The sequence below is a fragment of the Epinephelus fuscoguttatus genome, linkage group LG16, assembly GCF_011397635.1.
Source record: "Epinephelus fuscoguttatus linkage group LG16, E.fuscoguttatus.final_Chr_v1".
Taxonomy (NCBI): Eukaryota; Metazoa; Chordata; class Actinopteri; order Perciformes; family Serranidae; genus Epinephelus; species Epinephelus fuscoguttatus.
The window spans coordinates 29,085,514-29,106,040 of NC_064767.1; the positions used below are offsets into that span (position 1 = coordinate 29,085,514).

Sequence of the window (20,527 nt, forward strand, 5' to 3'; positions counted from 1 at the left end):
CAAATAGTTGTTTGCTGCAATGTTAATGCTCTGAATATCATATAGAGCTCATTTTAAGTATGAAAGTAAAGTACCAGTTTTGTAGTAAAATGTCACCTGTGACTGATGTATTGTTTTATAGGATATTAATAGAGTGTTGATACTGATGCATCAATGTATACACAGTAGTTTTCTGCTATATTTGCTTTTTGGTTAAAACATGGATAATTTGACCTCTTTGAGCACTGAAGTTATTAAACCATCTGAAAATTTGAAATGGGTCACAAACCAAAAAGAGTTAACCACTGGTTAAATATATAAAATGTGTGGTATATTAAAAACTTAGCCAATATTTTGTATGCAAAGTCTTACCTTCAAAATCATCTAGTAATTCCAGCTGTCTTATAAATGTAGTGGAGTATAAAGTAGCAAGTAAAGTACAAGTGCTAAAATTTTTACCAGATTTGTACTTCAGTAAATGCACGTTGCTACATTCCATCACTGGATACATGCTAACCACATGTTAGCTTTCTCTGTCGCCATTCCCTCATTCCATGCTGCGGACAGAGGGGACAGCATGGCTTTTTCAAGTTTTTCAAATTCTTTTTTTACTATTTCCTCTCCCAATATCCCTCATGTCTCGCTTTCGTGTGTGGTCGATGGGCTATAAAGGAGCTTCTCTGCCCCCACACACACACGATATTCCTTTATCTAATTTAAGCAAGAATTGCTCCACAAACTTTTATTGTGTTGGAGTTTCTCCATAATCACGATGTGGCCTATTTTCTCACACTGCACGCCCATGCTGTCATTTGGTCTGAGTTGTCGGCTCTGCAGCTCTAAATGCTCCAGCTATGGTTTTGATCAGCTATAATGGTTACAATGAATTTCTCTTAGCACCATGTCTCTGTCTGCATGACTGTTGTTTTCCCTTTTGGCTGTTTTAGTCCATGTATATGATTCTATTTGGCGACAGACTGATTTACGTTGATCACCTCTCTCTGTTTGGGAAAGATCGAGAGGGCAGGGAGGCCTGTGAAAGATGGAGGAGGAGAGAAGGGGGGAGACAATAAACAAGGCGAGCCCTAGGAATGTGCAGGCAGGAGGAGGGAGATGGGTAGGGAGAGGAAGGAGGGGTGGGAATCATCTGATCTGACAGATTTCAGAAAGATGGAGCAGGAAGACAGGCGGGCAGACAGACATATGGAAGAAGTCTCTGCCTCGTCGTTTCTGCACTCCCCATCTGTTGATGCCTTTTCTTCCCTTCGCCTACCCTGCTAATTCTCTCTCCCTTTTTAAAGTCCTCCCTCTACCCTTCATCACACAGCCTCACCCCCTGACCATCCCCCCCGGCCCACCTCCGACCTTATACACACACATGCACACACACAGTCACTGCACCTACCTTAAGGCTTTGTTTTGGAAAGGCAATGCAGCGCCTCAGGCTAAAGTGATGTCATTTTGGGTGTGTGTGTGTGTGTGTGTGTGTGTGTGTGTATGGTGGCAGCGGGTGGTTGCTGTCAGTGTGGGGGTTGGTGGGCTCCTCAGCGTGGTTGTGAGGGCCGGGCAGTGTTTGAAAGGGGGCATTGTTCAACAGGTCTCGCTCTGTTTGGATTCGCAGGCCAAATGTTTGCTTGTAAAAGAATGCAGATAGCTGGATTTAGGAAGGGGGGGGGGGCACCAAGGTGTTTCACTTTCCAGGACTGGCACATAGTTTTGCTTTACCCCCCCTTACTCACTTGAAATATATGCACCCTTCTTTCTGGAAGTCCTCCTCCACCTGAGTTCTTTATCTTTCAGTGATAAATGCATCCGCCTCTTTGTTTTGTGTGAAGCCTTTAAATGCTTTTGAGATAAGAAAGAGGCAGTCATGATTTTACCTGTCAAGGTTGCCGGGAAACATTCACACTCACAGTATGTGAAGTTCTGCTTCTGCAAAGATAAAACAGACTACATCATTCTTAAAGAGGAATACCAGTTTCTGAGACAGTTTCCTATTGGTCAACACATATGTTTACAGTACAGTGTGTAGGATTAAGGGGGGTATATTGGCAGAAATGGAGTATTATATAATAAGTATGTTTTCTTTATTGTATAATCATATGAAAATAAGAATTGTTGCGTTTTCCTCACTTTATAATGAGTCATTAATAGCTGGAGCGGGTCCTCGTCCATGGCGTCTGCCATGTTGCACCACCATGTTTCTACAGTATCCCACAACAAACAAACCAAACACTGGCTCTAGGTAGGGCCAGTTGCATTTTCGCATTGACCACTGCAGTTAGCAGCCCCTCTACAATCACCAGCATTAGAAAAACTGCTGGATTAAGTGTGTTAAATCATCGGGTCTGTTTGCTGTGGAGTTGAAGAGACCTCTGTGGATAATTTGGCTCCCGGTAAAAACCTCCTGAACGTCTTTATCTTAAGTTTTCAGAGAAAAAAGGTGAGCATACATAAGCAGGTAATGGGCTAGCAGCCTGTCTCCTCCATGCCAATAAACATTGGCAGGTGAAACAGCTTTAAATAGTGTTTTCAGAGGTTTAAATCACCAAGTCTGTTTTGGAGAGAAGGAAACCTTTGCAAATAATTCTGCTCCTGGTTAAAACCTTCTGAACAATGAACACTGATTCTAACTGGGAGAAGTTTCAGTCAGTTGCAGTCTGCAGTCCTCACTGCTGGATGCCACTAAATCCTCCTAAATCTTAGTAATGAATTAATCTAAGTTATGAACATGCCCATTTGTCTCTCTCTTAACAGAGCGGTCCCCTCACCGGCCTATTCTCCAGGCTGGTCTCCCAGCCAACACCACTGTGCACGTTGGGGAGGATGCCCGCTTCGTCTGCAAGGTCTACAGCGATGCCCAGCCTCACATCCAGTGGTTGAAACACATCACTCAGAATGGCAGTCGCTATGGCCCTGATGGTCACCCCTACGTGCGAGTGTTAAAGGTACGTTCTCCTACTTCCTATTTTATGATTTTTTCTTGATTAGAGTCCTTCCCTCTTTTTTCCTTGGTGTTTTGCCGATGGTTGAAGGTGTTGAAGATGAATTTCACAAGTCATATAAGGAACTAATCATTACATTTCCTCCCTTATTTAACTGATAGGTCTTTTCCCTGCTGGCTCTTGGTGGTGATTCCTGCTCTCCCCTTTCTCCTTGCAGATTCAAATACAGTAGCTGTAGTCATGTTTGCATGTCTGTCTGATTCGTTTGAGTCATTTGACTGATTATACATGTTCATGTCTAAGTATGTGTATGTGTGGATTGCAGCGTTCAGGCATTAACAGCTCCGACGTTGAGATGCTCACCCTCACCAACGTGACGGAGGACGATGCCGGAGAGTATATCTGTAAAGTCTCCAATTATATAGGCGAGGCCAGCCAGTCGGGCTGGCTCACTGTCATCCCAGGTAACCCTCGAGACCTGACCCCACCTACCCTCCCTCCCCACCTCCCTGGTGTGGTTTCCTGGGCTTCGTCCCTGACCTGCTGTGCTGTGGTGGTCCTGCTGGTGGTCTCTTGGTGGTCCTTGGGTTCACAGAATCTTCTCTCCCCTAATGTTGGACCTTTGTGTTTCAGCTGCTCCCTCCACTGCTGAGACTAGTGCAGCCATGGAAGCACTGGTTGGACCTGCATACCTACACACTAAAATTGTCACAGCAAGCATCTCCCTTTTGCCTATGCTCACATTCTCTTTGGCAAGCTGTGTCAAGATGGTGTATGGTTTTGCAGCACAGTGCTCTCCATGTTCTCTGTGGTTTTTTTTTGCATGTGTCCAGTCCAATGTGTGGATTAGACTGGCTTCTATTAGCAGGTGACGGGAACCTTTTTGGTTTTTATTTTTGGTGTATTGGTTCTATTTTCTCGTGTTTTGGTGGCATACTGGGCTTTATCTGTGTCTGTGTTTATGAAACCTCCTCCTCCTCACCCATGGAAACTCCCAACATCCTTTGCTCTAGATGGGACCTCAACGATGGACGCCATCCAGCTCCTCTTATTTCCTTCTTGGTGTTTTGGGTCTCATTTTTTTTCTCTTTCTCTCTCTCTGTTCTCCCCCGTCTTTCTCTGTGACTCCCAATTTCTGCTTTCCGTTCCCCCTCTGCTCTTATCTTCGTCCCTCTCTTTCATCTCTTCCACCTCCATCTCCCCCCTTTTCCTCTTCCTTCCTATTCTCCATCTCCCCCAGACCGCAGGTGTTAACACCACAGATAAGGAGATAGAAGTTCTCTACTTGCCCAATGTAACATTTGAAGATGCTGGGGAGTATACGTGCTTGGCGGGTAATTCTATTGGGATCTCCTATCACACTGCTTGGTTGACGGTGCTTCCAGGTATATACACTCATACGCGCTCCTCTTTTCTTTCTCTCAGCCTAAAACAGTTGGATTTTGTCATTTCATTGACCTCTGTGGAAGGCAAGTCCTCCCCCCTGAGTCTGAGGCACACAGCTCAAATATTAGATCACTGCACTGGGCCAGCACGGTCAACATCCAAGACAATGTAGGGAGCATATATTCTATAATATTGTCTGGATTGGCGAGCTGTTGAAAGCTAAGAGCAGATAACGGGGTAGTTTGCAGACGACTTAGTATAACTCTGAGAGCTCCCAGAGCAGCTCGAGTGTCTCCAGACTCCTGAAGGAGGGGAGGGTTTGCCGCCCGCCTTCTCTTTTCCTTCTGCTACATCTCTCTCTTGCACCCTGGGAAAAGTCTTTCAGTGCCACATTTTGGTTGTGAGTCTGCATGTCGAATGAAATTTTTTTTTCCACGCCTCTACATCCCTTCCCTGGCTCTGATAATTGGCTTCTTTTAAGATCCTTATTTCTCCTTGAAATAAAGATCGAAAGGTAAAGCTCAACACTCTCTTCAAGTTGGCTTGACTTTCTCAATTATCAAGGCCAAACCTCTCCGCTTCTACACTCAGACTGCATGTGAATGTTTGTCCATTTGTGTGTTCTCTCATTTATCAACTCCTTTTATCTTATTTTTGTCCGTTGCTGTATGTCTGGCTTGTAATTATGCATACCAAAGGATCAAATACATAAAACTTAGTGTCAGTGTCTGCAAAAGTTCACTCCAGGCTAAATAGGCAAATGTTTCTGCCCAAGTTGTAGCTGTAAGAAGGTTGGGCATTAAATGAGATCGATGAGAGTAGTTTACTGTCTGCAGCCGCCACAGACAACCGGTATCAGCCCTCCCTTAATGTTGTAAGCAGACGATCATTTTGTTTTGTCTGTAAACAATACAGCATGATGATCACAGGCGAGCCATTTCCTCTGGGGGTAATATGTAATATTTATTGCCCTTGATGTGCTCTATCTGCAATGATGGCGCCTTCGAGGCTGCGGCTTCTGTGTGTGCGCTGTGGTTTTTGGACCAGCAGATACGAGGCAGACGGGAGAAAGGTTCCTACATGTTGCTTCACCTCCAGCTGGCTGACGGGCTGCTTGCTTGGCTGTGCTGCACAAGAGCCTTGTTTGTGGTCTGGAGGGTTATGCATTATGGAACAGTCCCTTTCTATAGTACACACGCACGCACACCGACACACACAAACCGAGCCCATTTCCTTGACAGGAAGTACAGGCCATATACAACCACGAAGGACACCGCTCTCCCTTGTTTGCCATCTGAAGTGAAGCGCATATTGTTCCGTCGTCCGTGGGTGTGTGTTTGTGTTGGTGCTCGCGTGTCTTCAGCATTAGCACAGAATGCAGACATATGCTTTACTGACTGCTGAGACTGTTAAGCCCTGCACAGGCTTGTAAGGTTTTAAAAAAGTAGGCGTGCTAGTTCCCTGGGAAAAAGAACAAGAGAGGGATGCTACAAAAATCATTTCTGTTTAGTTTGCCTACCGATAGTGATTACATTTACACATGAGTCATCTCCAGAGCATCTGTCTTTGTGTTTGCCTGTCTGATATCCATGTGTGTGTATTCAAATGCAGGATAGGCCTGTCTGTCACACATACATGTGTGTGTAAGTGATCAGCAAGAGTCTTCCTCTAACTTTCTTTGCTCTGTCTCACCACTCACCCCTTATTTTCCTCAGCCCTCGAGAAATCCCCAGGGCCCTTTTCCCCAGACTACGTGGAGATCGCGATATACTGTGCGGGAGTCTTCCTCATCGCCTGCATGGTGGGCATCGTGGTGGTGTGCCGCATGAGGAACACTGCAAAGAAACCAGACTTCGGGGGCCAACCAGCGGTCCACAAATTGAGCAAGCAGATCCCTCTGCGCCGCCAGGTAACAGAAAGTAGATAAAGAGTTCTAAAGGCATTTAACACCCCTAGAGGAGAAAACACACACTGCAGAAATACAATGTCAAAAAACAAACTTTACATAAATAGATACAAGAGGCTAATGCTAAAAAATATAATGAAAGTTGTATAGTTGACACATTTATTCTGAAGAAACTACAACCAGCTGCATTTAGAAGGCTTGCATTTCTGAGCAAGTTAGCACGGCTGCCTGAAACTGCAGCCAGAGTTTTTTCTTTTCTGTGTGAGCCATGCTTTTCCCTCAAGGGAAACCAAAAGGTATGCTCCAAAAGGTACAAAAAGTGTTGGATTACATTCTGCAGAGAGACTGATTCCTGTGTCAAGGTAAGGTTAGGGTGGAGAGCGGAGAGATGGGCCCCGGGGACAGCGGCGAGGCTGAATGATCAACACACATTCATCAAAATTACCATTGTTGCTCACTTCTTAATGATCGCTGATCTCTGGCCTGGAGACAGACTCTACTGTAATGTTAGAGCATTAACCATGGAAATTAAGGAAACATTCATATTAATGTGCCAACATTCCTGGTAATTTGAATAAAAGTACCACAGTGAATCACACATATTCACTCATTTACTTTGACTCCTCTAGTGATGCCTTGGAGCTTTATCTGACCTATGAACCCAGACTGCGGTGATCAGCCAATCTTTCTACTCCCATAGGTGTCGGCAGACTCGAGCTCTTCCATGAACTCCAGTACGCCGCTGGTACGCATCACAACACGGCGGAGCTCTGCGCATGATGAGCCAATCCCTGAGTATGACCTTCCCGAGGACCCACGTTGGGAGTTTTCCCGAGACAGGTGAAGACTGTCTGTTTCTTATGTGCATGATCATGCTGACGTCCAGTTATTTTAAATCAGGAAAAAGTGAAACCATATGTCAGATTTTTTGGGGGGAACAAAATAAGATTTAGTGATTCTGCTGGCTTCAGTGCTCGTGAAGATTGATGTTTTGCATTGAAAATAGTAATTATGACTGAGATCTAATTGCAAGTTTTACCATTTTACAAAATGCAAATATATAATTATGTAAATCTGATTCATCTTCTGCATAGAGCATTAAAAAGTGGATCTGCTATGCAGCACTTTCATCTAAAAGGGGCATTCATAATAGCAGACTCAGGAGTCCAGGCCTGCATACAGTACGAGTATGACAGTACGGCTTTCTGCGCTACACCCTTTTGTCCTCAATGCTAACACAACTATCTTTAGCTCACAGGGGGATCTCAGTAGCTGATAACACACAGATTATTACATAATGAGCATCTGTCTGATTGTATCTAAATGATCAGATAACTATTGTTCTAGGTGAAGAGTGCCATTAACACTGATAGACAGCAGGCAATAATGACTAACTGCTGAATAATGGCTGTGGTGTCTGAGATAAAGGCTAGTGATTCATCTGTCGGTGCTGTAGTAAAATGACCTGAACTTGGCACTCTGCCCCATGCCTCATCATTACAACCGCTGCTGCGTCACACTCTCACTCACACACAGTCGCACACATGCTTCTGATGGTGAGGAATGAAGCGGTGCTAATTACTGGTTAGCACTCGCAGCTTTCATCTGCATGTTTGGGCTAGGAGTGTTTGCTCGGTTTCATACCAGAGGAATTAACACCGCTGAGGTTTCGATTTGTCACAGTCGCAGCGGCCAGTGATAAGCTTTAGTGTGGATTTAACAGGGCAGCGAAGGTTAGAGTAGTTTAATACCCAGTTGAGGCCTCTGGTTTTGAAAGAGAAGGGAAAATCCCAAATCATAAACATGAAGGCCTGTCTTTTGTTAAAAAGATTGTGGAAAAAAAATTGCTTGGATCATAAATGTTACCATCACTCATCAGTGAAAAAAGCATTTCTGATGTAAAGTTAGACTCTCTTGTGTGCACACAAAATGGCATTCTGGGGAAAAGTTTTGATTTTAATTGATGAACCCACCAAATGGGATGTTTTGTCTAGGCTGCATAAATCTCTGTATGCCTCTCTGTTTGGGTCTTTATTCCTCGTCTGTCATCCCAGCGCCTGAGGGATCATGTTGGGATTGCGGAACGCGGAGGAATGCTAACGTTTGCGGTTTGTGTGGAGGAAAAATAACATTGATTATGTGTGGCTGGATGGACAGAATGGTTGCCATTGAGCGTGGCGAGTGTGTGGACAGATAGGGGATTGTGTTACTGCAGCAGGGCGCCGGCCTCGGGCCCTAGGCTTTGCAGCATGCAGTGTGAGTGTTTACATAGCCAGGACGCTGGGCTGTAGGGGTGGGGCTACACCTGTCAATCAAATGAAAAGGCACCAATGCACACTGCTCAGCTCAGGGGTCAGATAGCTGCTGAGGCGCTGATGGATAGTTGTGAAAGAGCGTGTGTGAGCATATTTCTCACTGTATGAATCAGTGTAATACAGTGTAGACATAAAGTTTAACACACCAGCGATTGTGACACGGCTTACAATAAAATAGTACTTAAATTTCCATCTGGTTTTGTAGTCAGGCCCACCTGTATGAAACACAAAGCCAGCATTCCATCCGTCACAGGCTAATGTGTTGGGGGCTAAGCTAAGCCCAGTGTAATGACTTGTAAAGAGTGTATATTGGAACATGCCAAGGCAGGGTAAACAGTTTAGAAGTGAGTGCCTCTCCCTGGCTTTATCAGGTAATTATCGTTGCCATGTCTGCCTTCCCTACCTACTGCCCTGGCACAGGCTGCAGTCACCACGCCAATAAAGCACTCACACAGACACAATCTGATTGAAACAGAGAGAGCGATCTAGTGAAAAAAAAGAACAGGGTGAGGTTGAGAAACTGGCTTGGTGCCTGGTTTCATTACCTCTCTTGCTCTCTCACTCTATCTAACCTGTTTTATTTCTGTTCAGGGAGTGAATCGATGCCACAGTCAGGTCAAGTCGATGAGTTTCAGTTTGTGTTTCAGCAGCTAAACAGCTTCCTGTCTGTTTTTCTTGTTTCCCTCCTCTGTGTTTGCTGTCTGGTGGCTGCAGGTTGACCCTGGGCAAGCCCCTGGGTGAGGGCTGCTTCGGCCAAGTTGTAATGGCAGAGGCCCTGGGCATCGATAAGGACAAACCCAAGGAAGCTGTAACTGTCGCCGTCAAGATGCTGAAAGGTGAGTGGGTCTCCTGCCGCTGCACAATCACAGTAAGGATGTAATTGTAAACGTCCAACTTGTGCTAAAAATCAGACCTCTGGGATAAGAAGTGCACTGCTTCATTATGTCTTGTGGGCAACCTGAGTACATTTTAAAAGTGATTTACGCTCCAGTGAAGGTTCAGCGAAGGTGCAAGGCGGAGCCTGGGGCTGTCATTATTATTCGTTATTGGTGGTTGCTGAGTGACAGCTAAGGAGAGGCGGGTTGTGTAGGTAAGGGTTAGGGGCGGTCACATACCTGACCCCAGAGCAGCAGCTGGCTGGAACTCAGTCAGCACCCACACAAAGAGGCAAGTCACACTAGCAGCACTGCTATGATTAATGAAAGCAGCAGGAGGGGGCACTGGGTTGGTTTGGGGTTAGGGGGGCGATGAGATCAGGTACAGCAGCAGGCTCTTGGACCAACCTTGACAATGGGGATCTGCTCTTTAGAACAACTCCAGGTAAGGTAATGGTGCAGAGGAATGCAGGCAATGCCATTCTGACTGTCTGGATACCTAGACTGGCTCAATCAGTCCCATGAAAAAGGAGCCTGTGCAGCAGATAATGAATCCAGATTGAACGTCTTTAATTCCTCCTCCTCCCTCCCCCTGGCACTGAAAGGATGCCTCTGTAGTCTGTGTGAGGAGCTTCCCTCACTGCAGTAACTTAAGCCCACATTGTCAGTCGCACTTAATCAGAAGCACCTACAAAACGAGGTGTTGTCTCACGGGGCAGATACAGAGTCCTGAGTGAAGGGTTAAAGGGAAGACAGGATGAGGGCGTGTTTGTTTTGCTGAGTTTTCCCTGACAACCTTCAATCCAACTTCTTCTGTTCTTAGATGACGCCACTGAGAAAGACCTGTCTGACCTGGTGTCAGAGATGGAAATGATGAAGATGATTGGCAAACATAAGAACATCATTAATCTTTTGGGAGCCTGTACACAAGACGGTGAGTAGGGCGGGACACAACATATCACATCATAAAGTACCTTAAGAGAAAATACACACTTTTTTTTTTGCAGTGATACATGTTGAAAATCATGTCATCTGTTGGCATAGTGTTAATCAGTAATCTGTCTGAGTACAGTCTTGCACTAAAGGTTGCTGCACACTTCAAACAAATTCATTAAAATGTGTCATTAGACCACATCAGACAGGTGGTGCAGGATGAGGTGGAGATAGCTAGAAGCCATTTGTCACATGGAGAGGTTGATATTAATTGGATGCAAAGAGTGGTTAAAGCTGAGCACTCTAAAGGCCCAGACACCACAAACAGACATCAAAGAACTAGTGACGATGAAGTCTGACTGTTGCATCGCCTCACGCTGTCGGTATCCTGGCTGAAAAGTTGCACCTGAACACACCACGATGACTACAGACAACAACCAACTAGCATTTTCTGTTCTGTACTTGCGTGAGAGGAAATAACTCCCTAGTACAGTGTTTCTCAAATGGTGCAGCACTGGACAGTCTGGCCATTTGGAAGTTCTTTTCCATACACTTTCTCATGTTTTTGAACAAAATGTCTTTTAATCCAGCACCAAATTTATAGTCTTAGCACTAAAACCAGAGGTGTCTCTTCTTGTGCCGAAGTCCATTAAACATTCTCTCTGAGTTTGTGTCACTTTCTCTCAAAGAGAATCATTTATGACCGTGTTCAAGAGGTAATGTGGGTCTTTTCTTTGCTGCAGGCCCCCTCTATGTGATAGTGGAGTACGCCTCCAAAGGCAACCTTAGGGAGTACCTCAGAGCCCGCCGGCCACCCGGCATGGAGTACTCCTATGACATCGCCCGTGTCTCAGACGAGCAGCTCACTTTCAAAGATCTGGTCTCCTGCACTTATCAGGTGGCACGGGGCATGGAGTACCTAGCATCACAGAAGGTAAGAGGACACACACATACATACAAAAATGTCCTGTTCTCACATCAGTCCCCTGCTGGCTGCCTAGACAGACCTCAGTGCCAGTACACGGAGCATCTGACGTGCTGTATCCAGGAAGGTTTTACGTAGGGAAGCTTGCTCGTGCGTCACTGTGGGAATATTGTCTCCTAAAAACACTTCTCTGACCCCCTGCCCAATCCCTGCATTGTCTCCCACTCCACGACAAAAGCCCCTCTGTGTAGAAGAATTGCGAAGTTTTCACAATGGGGGTACAGCCATGTTGGCCAAACGCAGCCTCACGCTCCCTCTCACTGTTGGAATGTGACAGAGCATACTGTCTCTCACGCACACACACACATGTACATGTTTGTACATGCGCGCTGATGCACAGAAACAACTTGGACCATATATGTGCTGAAGTATGTGAGGAATCCTTACTTATCCAGACATGTTTGTGTCCGCGCAGTCGATGTGGCGTCATGCTATGCAGTCAAGTGCTGCCTCTGCGCAGGAGATTTCTGGATGATTACATGCACCACAAACATCTTAACACCGTTCCAAATTAAGTATACACCTGTTTCAGACTTGATTTATTTATGGTGTGATGTAACTGTCTTATTCTTCTCTTCCCCTCACGTTTTCCACTCTGTGACCTCCCCTCTTTTCCCTTCCTTTTCCCCCTCCCCTCTCATTTCTCACTCTCTCCATCCCAGTGTATACACAGAGACCTGGCAGCCAGGAACGTCCTGGTCACAGAGAGCAACGTCATGAAGATCGCTGACTTCGGCCTGGCCAGGGACGTCCATAACATCGACTACTATAAAAAGACGACCAATGTGAGTCCTTAACCTGCACGCCACACACTGAGCAAGTGGAATGTCTTTAAACGCTGCGGTGTGAGATCAGCCCACTTGTCTCTCTCTTTTTCTCCGATTCCCTCCCTTTCCTCATCTTTCTATTCCACTCTTTCCCTCGGCTGGTGTCTTGGCAGAAGCCGCAGGTTCCCAGGCAGCCTATGAATGCAGTGCTTCTGGAGACTCTGCCTTGTTTATCCCTCAGTCTCTTGTTTCTTTAGTTCCATAGACACTTATACAATTAGCTAGAAAGAGAGACAGAGTGAGCGGGAGAGAGGGGAGCGGCTTAAACATAATTGACATTTCCATAGTGGCCCAGTGGTGTCTTTCTTTCCCACCGCAGAGCAGCGTTGCCTGCACATCCTCATTTAGTATGCATGGGTGGCTTTTCATCGCATGCACAATCATGCTGAGAACTAGCTGACAACAACAACAACAACAATATGCGATGATGTTGATGGTAATGATGATTAGGACAATGACAACAGCGACAATGATGATCACTGACGTTAAACTAATCTAGACAGAGCCATCACTGTAGTGACACATTTGTTTTATTTTTCCCTCAGTGTGACAGAAACAATTTACAGTGGCCTTATTATAGTTAAATAAACATTTTTTATCCAGCACAGTGGGAGTTTTTATGTATTAAATGAAAACCTACAATACAATATTTTGATATATTATTGGTTTTTTTTTACCATTTTTCCTGCATGTTACTGATGCTGGCAGTAGTAAGTATGCTGCCTATTAGTATTTACCAAAGGTGTGGACTCGAGTGACCAAGCTCCCAAAAAAGTATATTATTAAAAAATTGTGTCACAAATCTCTTCATATTCTGATTCAGCTAATATTAACGCTATTCCTTCCCAGCATGTCGACACTTAAATACCCAGATTCACTTTGTTTGAACCAGTCCGACAGCATCCAATCAAGTTGTAGTAGACAAAAAAAGAATTGCAGAGTGCAAAGAGTGCCGGTTGAACATTACAGGTGGAGACACAACAACAACTTCCAATGAACTTGTTTAACAAAAAAGAGCTTTCATTATTTTATGAATTTAATATGTTATTACTCTGTTGTTAAAACAGCATTACATTTGATGAAGAGAGCAATATGACTTGATTGGGGCTTGAAATTCAAAAGTTAAGGTCTTGGGATTTGACTGTAGACTTAAGTGCAAAGACTTGACTTACTTGTGACTTGCAAAACAATGACTTGTTCCCATCTCTGATAATTACAGCAGCTGAAAAAATCTGTTTTATAAGGACTTATTTTGGTGTTACCTCCCCTTTAGTAGCTCAGTGTGACTGATGAGATTATTTTTGCCATTAGCCTACCACACAGATATTGACCAGGGCTGCCTTGTCAGCTATGCTTAGCTTCCCAGCCAGTGTTTTAATGGCACACGGAGATAAACCCTCTCCTTTATCTGTGACCCTGTTTATCAGCTCTATTGCTTTAACAATGTAAACGTTCCTCTGGGAAATCCTCCTCCTAGACAGTCGCTTTAGTGCGTTATTCCCCAGGCTGCTTTCACGTATCGGCCTTTCCAGAAGTAATGAGATAGCCCGGCAGGGGATGAATTCAAACATGCTTATCAGGCCAGAAATGAAGAAATCCAGGGGATGGAGTTGTGTGCAGATTTTGTTTGACCTCTCGCCTGTTTGTGTCCTCAGGGTCGCCTCCCGGTAAAATGGATGGCTCCAGAGGCCCTCTTTGACCGGGTCTACACACACCAGAGTGATGTGTAAGTATATAACAAACTGTTTCTGTGTCCCACAAGTACATGACAGAAAATCCATTTACACACACCAGTGATGCTAATAAACCTCTCGTACAGTCAAACACACCATCGCTGCAGTTTTTAAGAGTTTATTTGAAGCCCAGCTGTTTGCCTGTAGCCTGCAGTCAGATTGAGAGGGTTGTTTTTCAGGGAGTGTGTGAGGTGTTTTGGTGCAGTGCTGGTGAGTGTTAGGTGGGGGATGGCTGCCTATGGGGGGGAGGGGGGGGGGCACTGGCCGTTCTGTGGCAAAAGTGAGGATTTCACGCTAGACTTGTAGCCAATGCCGTGTTACTAATCTGACCGGCTTCAAAGAGCCCTGGAAGGAGCCCAGAGCCTACCAGCACCTCCTCCTCCACCAACTCACCCCTTAGTCCTTCGGATCGGCTCGGAAGTCTCCCCTCATTTTGGGCCTCCGCACATGTCCAAACGCAACAATGCTGCGGCCCTCCAGTGTGCGGGCCTCATCCTCCTACACCCTGCTTCTTTAACCCCTCTACCATCCCCTCTCCACTCTGCTCTCCTCATTCAGCAACACTTTGAACATGTGGCTCATCATTTTGGAGCCGTTCCATGATCAAAATAACCCCCCCCTCCTCCTCCTCCTCCTCCTCTCGCCCCACCGTTCTTATTTTCATTCATCTGGTATGTGAATTGCTGACCCGTCTCTGTCTCTCTCTCTCTTTTAAAGTTCAAGTGTACTCTTTCTAAAAACAGAACAAAGGAAGCGCGTCCCTCTCTTTTTGGTGTTTGAGTCTCATGCGTTCTGACAGCGTTGTTTGAAGTTTCTGCTCCAGACACTGGCGGCAGAAAGTGTATGTGGCAATTAGATAAATGCTTCGCATGCTGACCCCTGGGAAAGGAGATTTTGTGTGTCTATGAGTCATACACCGGTAGCACACTAAACATAGCACTCATCCAGTTAAGCACTTGGATAGAGGATCTCTCTACTGTCCATATTTGTGTGTCTATACTATGTCTGTGTGTGTGTGTGTGTGTGCGCGCGTGTGTGTACATAAATAATATGTGTACATACACATAATGCCCTTCATGTTCCATGGCGCAGCACCAATCAATAACCTGGGGGAGTACAGAGGGCTGAATGGCATGAAGTGGCTACTGTAGTCCTTTCTGTCAGCTCACTGCTAATTATGTTTCATCACTCACTTTTAGTAATTGGCTTTTTCACATAGTGCATGAAGGGAGAAGGAAGATGAGGAGGTGGAGGGCTCACACTGAAACATCACCAGAAGCGTAGGCGATCCATACATGACATCAGATTAAATGAATACATGAATTCCAATGAAACTCGCCCTGGCTGTTTTGACAAATGGGCCCAGGGGATCTGAGCTCTGGCTGGCTTAGGTAAGAGTAAAGAGTTGTGGCTCAAGCCCATAAAGACAAAATCATGGCTTGGTCGAGGCAATGTCGGTGGTCTGATCCCCCCCTGTCACCGAATAAAAAAATGAAAAACACAGTATTCCTGTAGCTCTAACTTCTATACCACATTTCAGAGCCTTGAATCTTATTCTGATCTGCTCCACTGACGTATGCACATGTATTAACTGCTTTTTCTAGCATTTGCATTCATGTTGCTTTCAGTCGATAGGAGAACGTACAGCCAAACTGCCTGAGATATGAATGTAATGAGATTTGAATATGGCTCCAGAATATGAACCGTGCTAATACAATATACAGATCGGTAATTTATGCATCTACTTGGCTGGAATACACAAGTACACTCTAGTTGGGCCGAATGCCAGGTCATTTAAAGTGACCCGGAGCATGTTGGTTTGCTTGTTTATTTGGTGAGTCAAGCTTGGTTGCAGGCGGACTGCGCACAGCAACAGGTTGACAAGCGCTGAGAGATGGTTACAAAGTAGCACAGAAAGGAGAGATGAGTGTGTCAACAAGTGGAGAGATACAACGCAGTGATAGAAGAGAGAACAAACTCACGGCTGGTTGTGTAAACAGATGGAGGAGCTGATAAACGCCTCAACCTGCCTGTCCATGCCCAGTTGCCTGGTTGGACCACTGACATGGCCTGTGGCTGCCCGATTGCGCAGATCAGCGCTTGTAAGCGTGTCTGCGTTTTATAATACAGCTTTTGTGTGAACATGAATCAAGCATGCCGTCAGTGCAAGAATTATTCATTTGAGACACTGTGGATCCGCGCTCTCCGATACAAACAGGCAGCCTGACAGTGATGGAAATCAGTGGCGGGAATCACTAATATTTAACGATCAGGAAACCAGTATGAGGAAGTAGTTAATAGTCACTAGCCATCTCTGGGCCTCTCCCTCCTCTTTTGTCAGCTGTGGGTGGTCCACTGTTTGTTTTGGTGTGGTGTGACTGGACAATGCCAGCCTGTGTGTCCGGCCCAGCCGGGCACAAAAGCCATCATTGAGATCAGCGGCAGAGTGGCACTGGGAGCGGGTTCGCGCCACAAGCCACCGGATGGCAGAAAGAGGGCATTGACACCACTGCGGTCACACTGTTGAAGTTGTTTCCAAACTTTGGCCAAGTGACTCTCTGTAGACTATCTGTAGGTTAAAAGAAAGTGACACTTATTGGACCTCATGTTATTTAAAGACTGGGAGCTCTTGAACGTTGTTTACAGATGCTGTTTTGTTGCTATGCTCGACTATATTCATAACGTATATCCATTTTCTTGTCTTATCAGCTGGTCATTTGGGGTGCTGATGTGGGAGATCTTCACCCTAGGGGGCTCCCCCTACCCTGGCATCCCAGTTGAAGAGCTCTTCAAGTTGCTCAAAGAGGGACATCGCATGGACAAGCCCGGCAACTGCACCAACGAGCTGTAAGAGTCTTAGCTTTGCATTGTTTCCCCCAAACTTACATCCATCCTAACCACACTGTCAAATACACACTAGCTCTTACACTCAGACTTGAATGCCCTTTCCAGTCTCCATCAGATCTATGTCTCCGGGGCTCTGTGTCCACTCTGTCAGGCCTCTGCACAGCTGTGACTGGCTGCTATCAGTGTCATCATTCACAATTAGTCCTCTGCAGTCAGCAGACAATGGCACAGCTCTGCTGCAGTGCCACACTGAGAGGGTTGATGGAGAACAAAGTAGACACAGACACAATGGCAGTACATGACCCACACACATTATAGTATTTAAAAATCCCCAAACACCATAAGGCATGTTTGTGATCAGCAGCAGGCCATCAAAATTGTCTGTTACTGATGGCAGACTGAAGTAAAATTTCAAAATGAGATGGTGTCAGATGCTGTTTTGATTATTCTCTGACATGGAGATCTGAGTCCAGCGACATGAATCATGCAGCTGGCAATTTTTTGAAACTTGAATAAAAGGGAGATGAGCAGTCTGGACAGGCTAAATAATGCCTGCAACACTTCCTTGAATTACTCTGCTCTCTCTCCCTTAATCTACGCTTCTCTTTGAGTAAACACATTCTATTTATTTCTCTCTCAGGTACATGATGATGAAAGACTGCTGGCATGCCATCTCATCCCACAGACCCACCTTCAAGCAGCTAGTAGAGGATCTGGATCGCATCCTCACCCTCAACACCAACGAGGTGAGTGCTGCACGCTCATTTCTTCTCACACACATTCTTATTCCACAAAGTTCCTGGATTCAGGGTGGTCAGAAATCACGCTACACAAACCCTAAAATTTCCTGGCAGATAGGAGTCAGGCATTTCATAACAATAAAATAGAATAATATGATACATTCCTACACACAGTAACATGTTTCTCGGTCCAAACCAAATCACGCTCTTGCCAGTGCATGCAGGGTTCAACCGAATGTTGCTGAAAGCTTTAGGAGCATTAGCAGCCACGTTGCTGACACAAGGCCTAAATGGTGACCGAAAAAATGGCCGGATGATTTGATCCAGGCCCAACATGGCCGCTACGGCCCAGTGATGTTGCCCAATCATCACATTCATGCCTCGCTCACTACAATGGCCTGCATTTCTTTCCATTCCCCTTCCTGTCTAATGTGATATCCGAGCGCAGACCTGAAAAGAGGCCGTCGATGGAAAGCTGTCAAGACTCGTCTGCTCTTGGAGCTGGAACTTCATGAATTTATGCCAAAAAAGCCCAACTTTGAGTTTGAACTTTTGAAATGTAATAAAGCGCCCTTTTCTTGCCTTTATTCCCCCCTCCTTCTTTCCCTCTGCCCCAAACCGCTGGCAGATGTGGAGGTCTTTAGTAATGTGAGCCTTCTCGTGTTGAGCTGGGAAAATGGAAGCCAGCACTCATTTTCTAGAAAACCCCAAGAACTCTTCCTCCTCACAACCAGTCCCAATAACAGCCATGAAAGACAAGAAAGAGGAAAAAGGGTGCCTCAGCCGACATGAAAAGACCAAAACAACTTCACAACACTGGGCCGAGTCAAAAATTAATAACAGGATTTCTTGGGGTTTTTATTTGCCTTCATCTTCATTGTTTGGGAGGAGGGGGTGAGCATTGAGCATCGTGTTGTGCCAACTTCTATATTTTCTCTAGCCATCTTTACAGTGTTTATGTTGGGTGCTTCAGATGTCAGATGTGTTTGGACTGAACTGATTTTAAGAGATGCTGTAAAGGCTGGAGAACCATATCTCTGCCCCAGTTCTCTGGTCGAAATGTATCCTCTTTTCCCCAACCTCCCAACCACTTTAAACCATTATGTACTGGACCAAAACCGCAGCTAGTCTTGCTATCTTCAAGCTCCGCTGGATCAGCCAGCAGTCCAACATTCAATTTACAAGCTATTATTCCTGCAAATATTTTCATACAGTATCCAGTTTAAGATTATTTTTTCTGCTCTGTTTCATAAATCCTTCCAGGGTGATTTGGTCTGGTTTAGATAAATATTACAATGAAGGTGATACTCTCTCACCCTCCTCTGGAAAGTCCCCGCTCTTGTTGACTGGGTTTCAACTCTGTATTTATGTTCCCTTGTTTGCTCTAGGTCTTTTGCCTTTCACTCCTTCGAAGCATCTCTCCCTTTTGTAACATATGAGCTTGTGTATGAGTGTAAATCATCTCTCTCTTTCCTCTGTCTGTCTACAGGAGTATCTGGACCTGTGCGCCCCAACAGAGCAGTATTCCCCCAGCTTCCCTGACACTCGCAGCTCCTGCTCCTCCGGTGACGATTCTGTGTTCTCCCACGATCCCTTACCGGACGAGCCCTGCCTCCCCAAGTACCAGCACATCAATGGAAACGTCAAGACATGAGCCCCCAACCAACCCACCCACCCTCTCTACCTGCCCTGCCCCAGTCTGACGACTTGACGTCCCAAAACACACGTAGCACAGACACCCTCTCCGAAATCCTCCCAACATCCTGCCCCCCTCCCATCACCCCTCTGGCTCCCGGTGGACTAATGGACCCAGACGGGACTGGGCTGGTGGCAGCGCTGCTGTCACACACTCATACTGCCACGCACACACACTACATACACATGAGGTCTTAAAGGAGAGGACAGGGACTGTACAGAAGAACTGATGTTCCTTGGGGACCCTCCTCCTCCTCTTCCTTCACATAAACACAAAGACTTTTCAGTTTGGTTCTCATGTTTGTACCCGGACTTTGTTTTTTCTTTTTTCTTTTTTTTTTTTTTTTTTTTTTTTTTTTTTTTTACAATCGACAACGTTATTTGTTTGGCGATCCCATTCCAGTGGCTGGCATTCCAAGACTGTTATTTGCTCCTGGAGGAATGTATGGACCGATGTGAACTCAAAAAACAAAAAAAAGAAAAACAAAAACAAGGGACTAGAAGAGGATGATGAATAGGAAACGGACTGAGAGACAGAGCTTCAACTAACAAAACAGAGGAATAGAAGGAGAGCACATATAGAAACTGCTCTCCTGTTTATTTTGTAATATTGATGCATTTCTTTTTTCAGTTCTCTTGATAAACCCTCCCAATTATTCTGGAGAAAAAAATACACAGTATGATGTATAGTGCTGGGTATATTTGTAAATATATTCAAAAATGTATAAATATATATTATATATTTACAATGAATTATTTTTTGTATGGACTCCGAAATAACCCCGACCCTCCCCACCCCACTTTGAGTTTGAGGCAGGTATTCTAACAGGTTATGTGTCCTATATTTCTCTTCACACACAAACTCACACACACAGACATGGATACACACTTTAATATACACAAACACCTGTTTTACTCTCACTCAGTAACACAGTTGAGTATTGGCTTTCAGGGACTGAGGTAGCATGTTAATTTATTGACTTGTGTTTTTTTTTTTTTTTTTTTAATGAATCGAAAAAAGTTTGGAAAAAAGAACAAAAACAATATGGCAGAAATGATGACATTAATGATGCTGATAATACATAAATAATCCATTAAATTTATGGTAATTTAAAATGATCTTTCAGCAGTAACAGAAAAAAAAGCTATTTTAGAGGGTTTGAAAGATCCAGGTTTTGTAAGTTTTATATATGAATGTGAATATTAAGTTAAATTTTAAAAACTGTACATTTTATAGTCAGCTAATCCCTTTCTTATGTAGATGTTGATGCCATTTCTATCCAGTCATTTTACTCTTTCTTAGCTTTGCTTTAGGAAATGAGATTGATTTCTGGATATTTATATATGATTGACAGTAAGAT

The 20,527-nt window shown here is 44.9% G+C and overlaps 1 protein-coding gene across 6 annotated transcripts in view; it reads left to right on the forward strand.

The window, feature by feature from the left end:
* Positions 1–20,178, forward strand: part of fgfr2 (fibroblast growth factor receptor 2) — a 41,620-nt gene extending 21,442 nt beyond the window's left edge. For 3 of the 6 annotated variants that reach the window (XM_049599776.1, XM_049599781.1, XM_049599782.1), the window contains 12 exons: positions 2,737–2,927; positions 4,165–4,309; positions 6,026–6,225; positions 6,917–7,056; positions 9,246–9,367; positions 10,230–10,340; positions 11,083–11,273; positions 11,987–12,109; positions 13,807–13,877; positions 16,594–16,731; positions 17,372–17,477; positions 18,961–20,178. In XM_049599776.1, the coding sequence (XP_049455733.1) occupies positions 2,737–2,927; positions 4,165–4,309; positions 6,026–6,225; positions 6,917–7,056; positions 9,246–9,367; positions 10,230–10,340; positions 11,083–11,273; positions 11,987–12,109; positions 13,807–13,877; positions 16,594–16,731; positions 17,372–17,477; positions 18,961–19,125 (1,703 nt within the window). In that variant the 3' untranslated portion in view covers positions 19,126–20,178. Of the gene's footprint in view, positions 1–2,736; positions 2,928–3,249; positions 3,389–4,164; positions 4,310–6,025; positions 6,226–6,916; positions 7,057–9,245; positions 9,368–10,229; positions 10,341–11,082; positions 11,274–11,986; positions 12,110–13,806; positions 13,878–16,593; positions 16,732–17,371; positions 17,478–18,960 lie in introns of all 6 variants that reach the window. The other 3 variants (XM_049599780.1, XM_049599778.1, XM_049599777.1) reach the window with 3 other exon arrangements.
* The last annotated feature ends 349 nt before the right edge of the window (positions 20,179–20,527 follow it).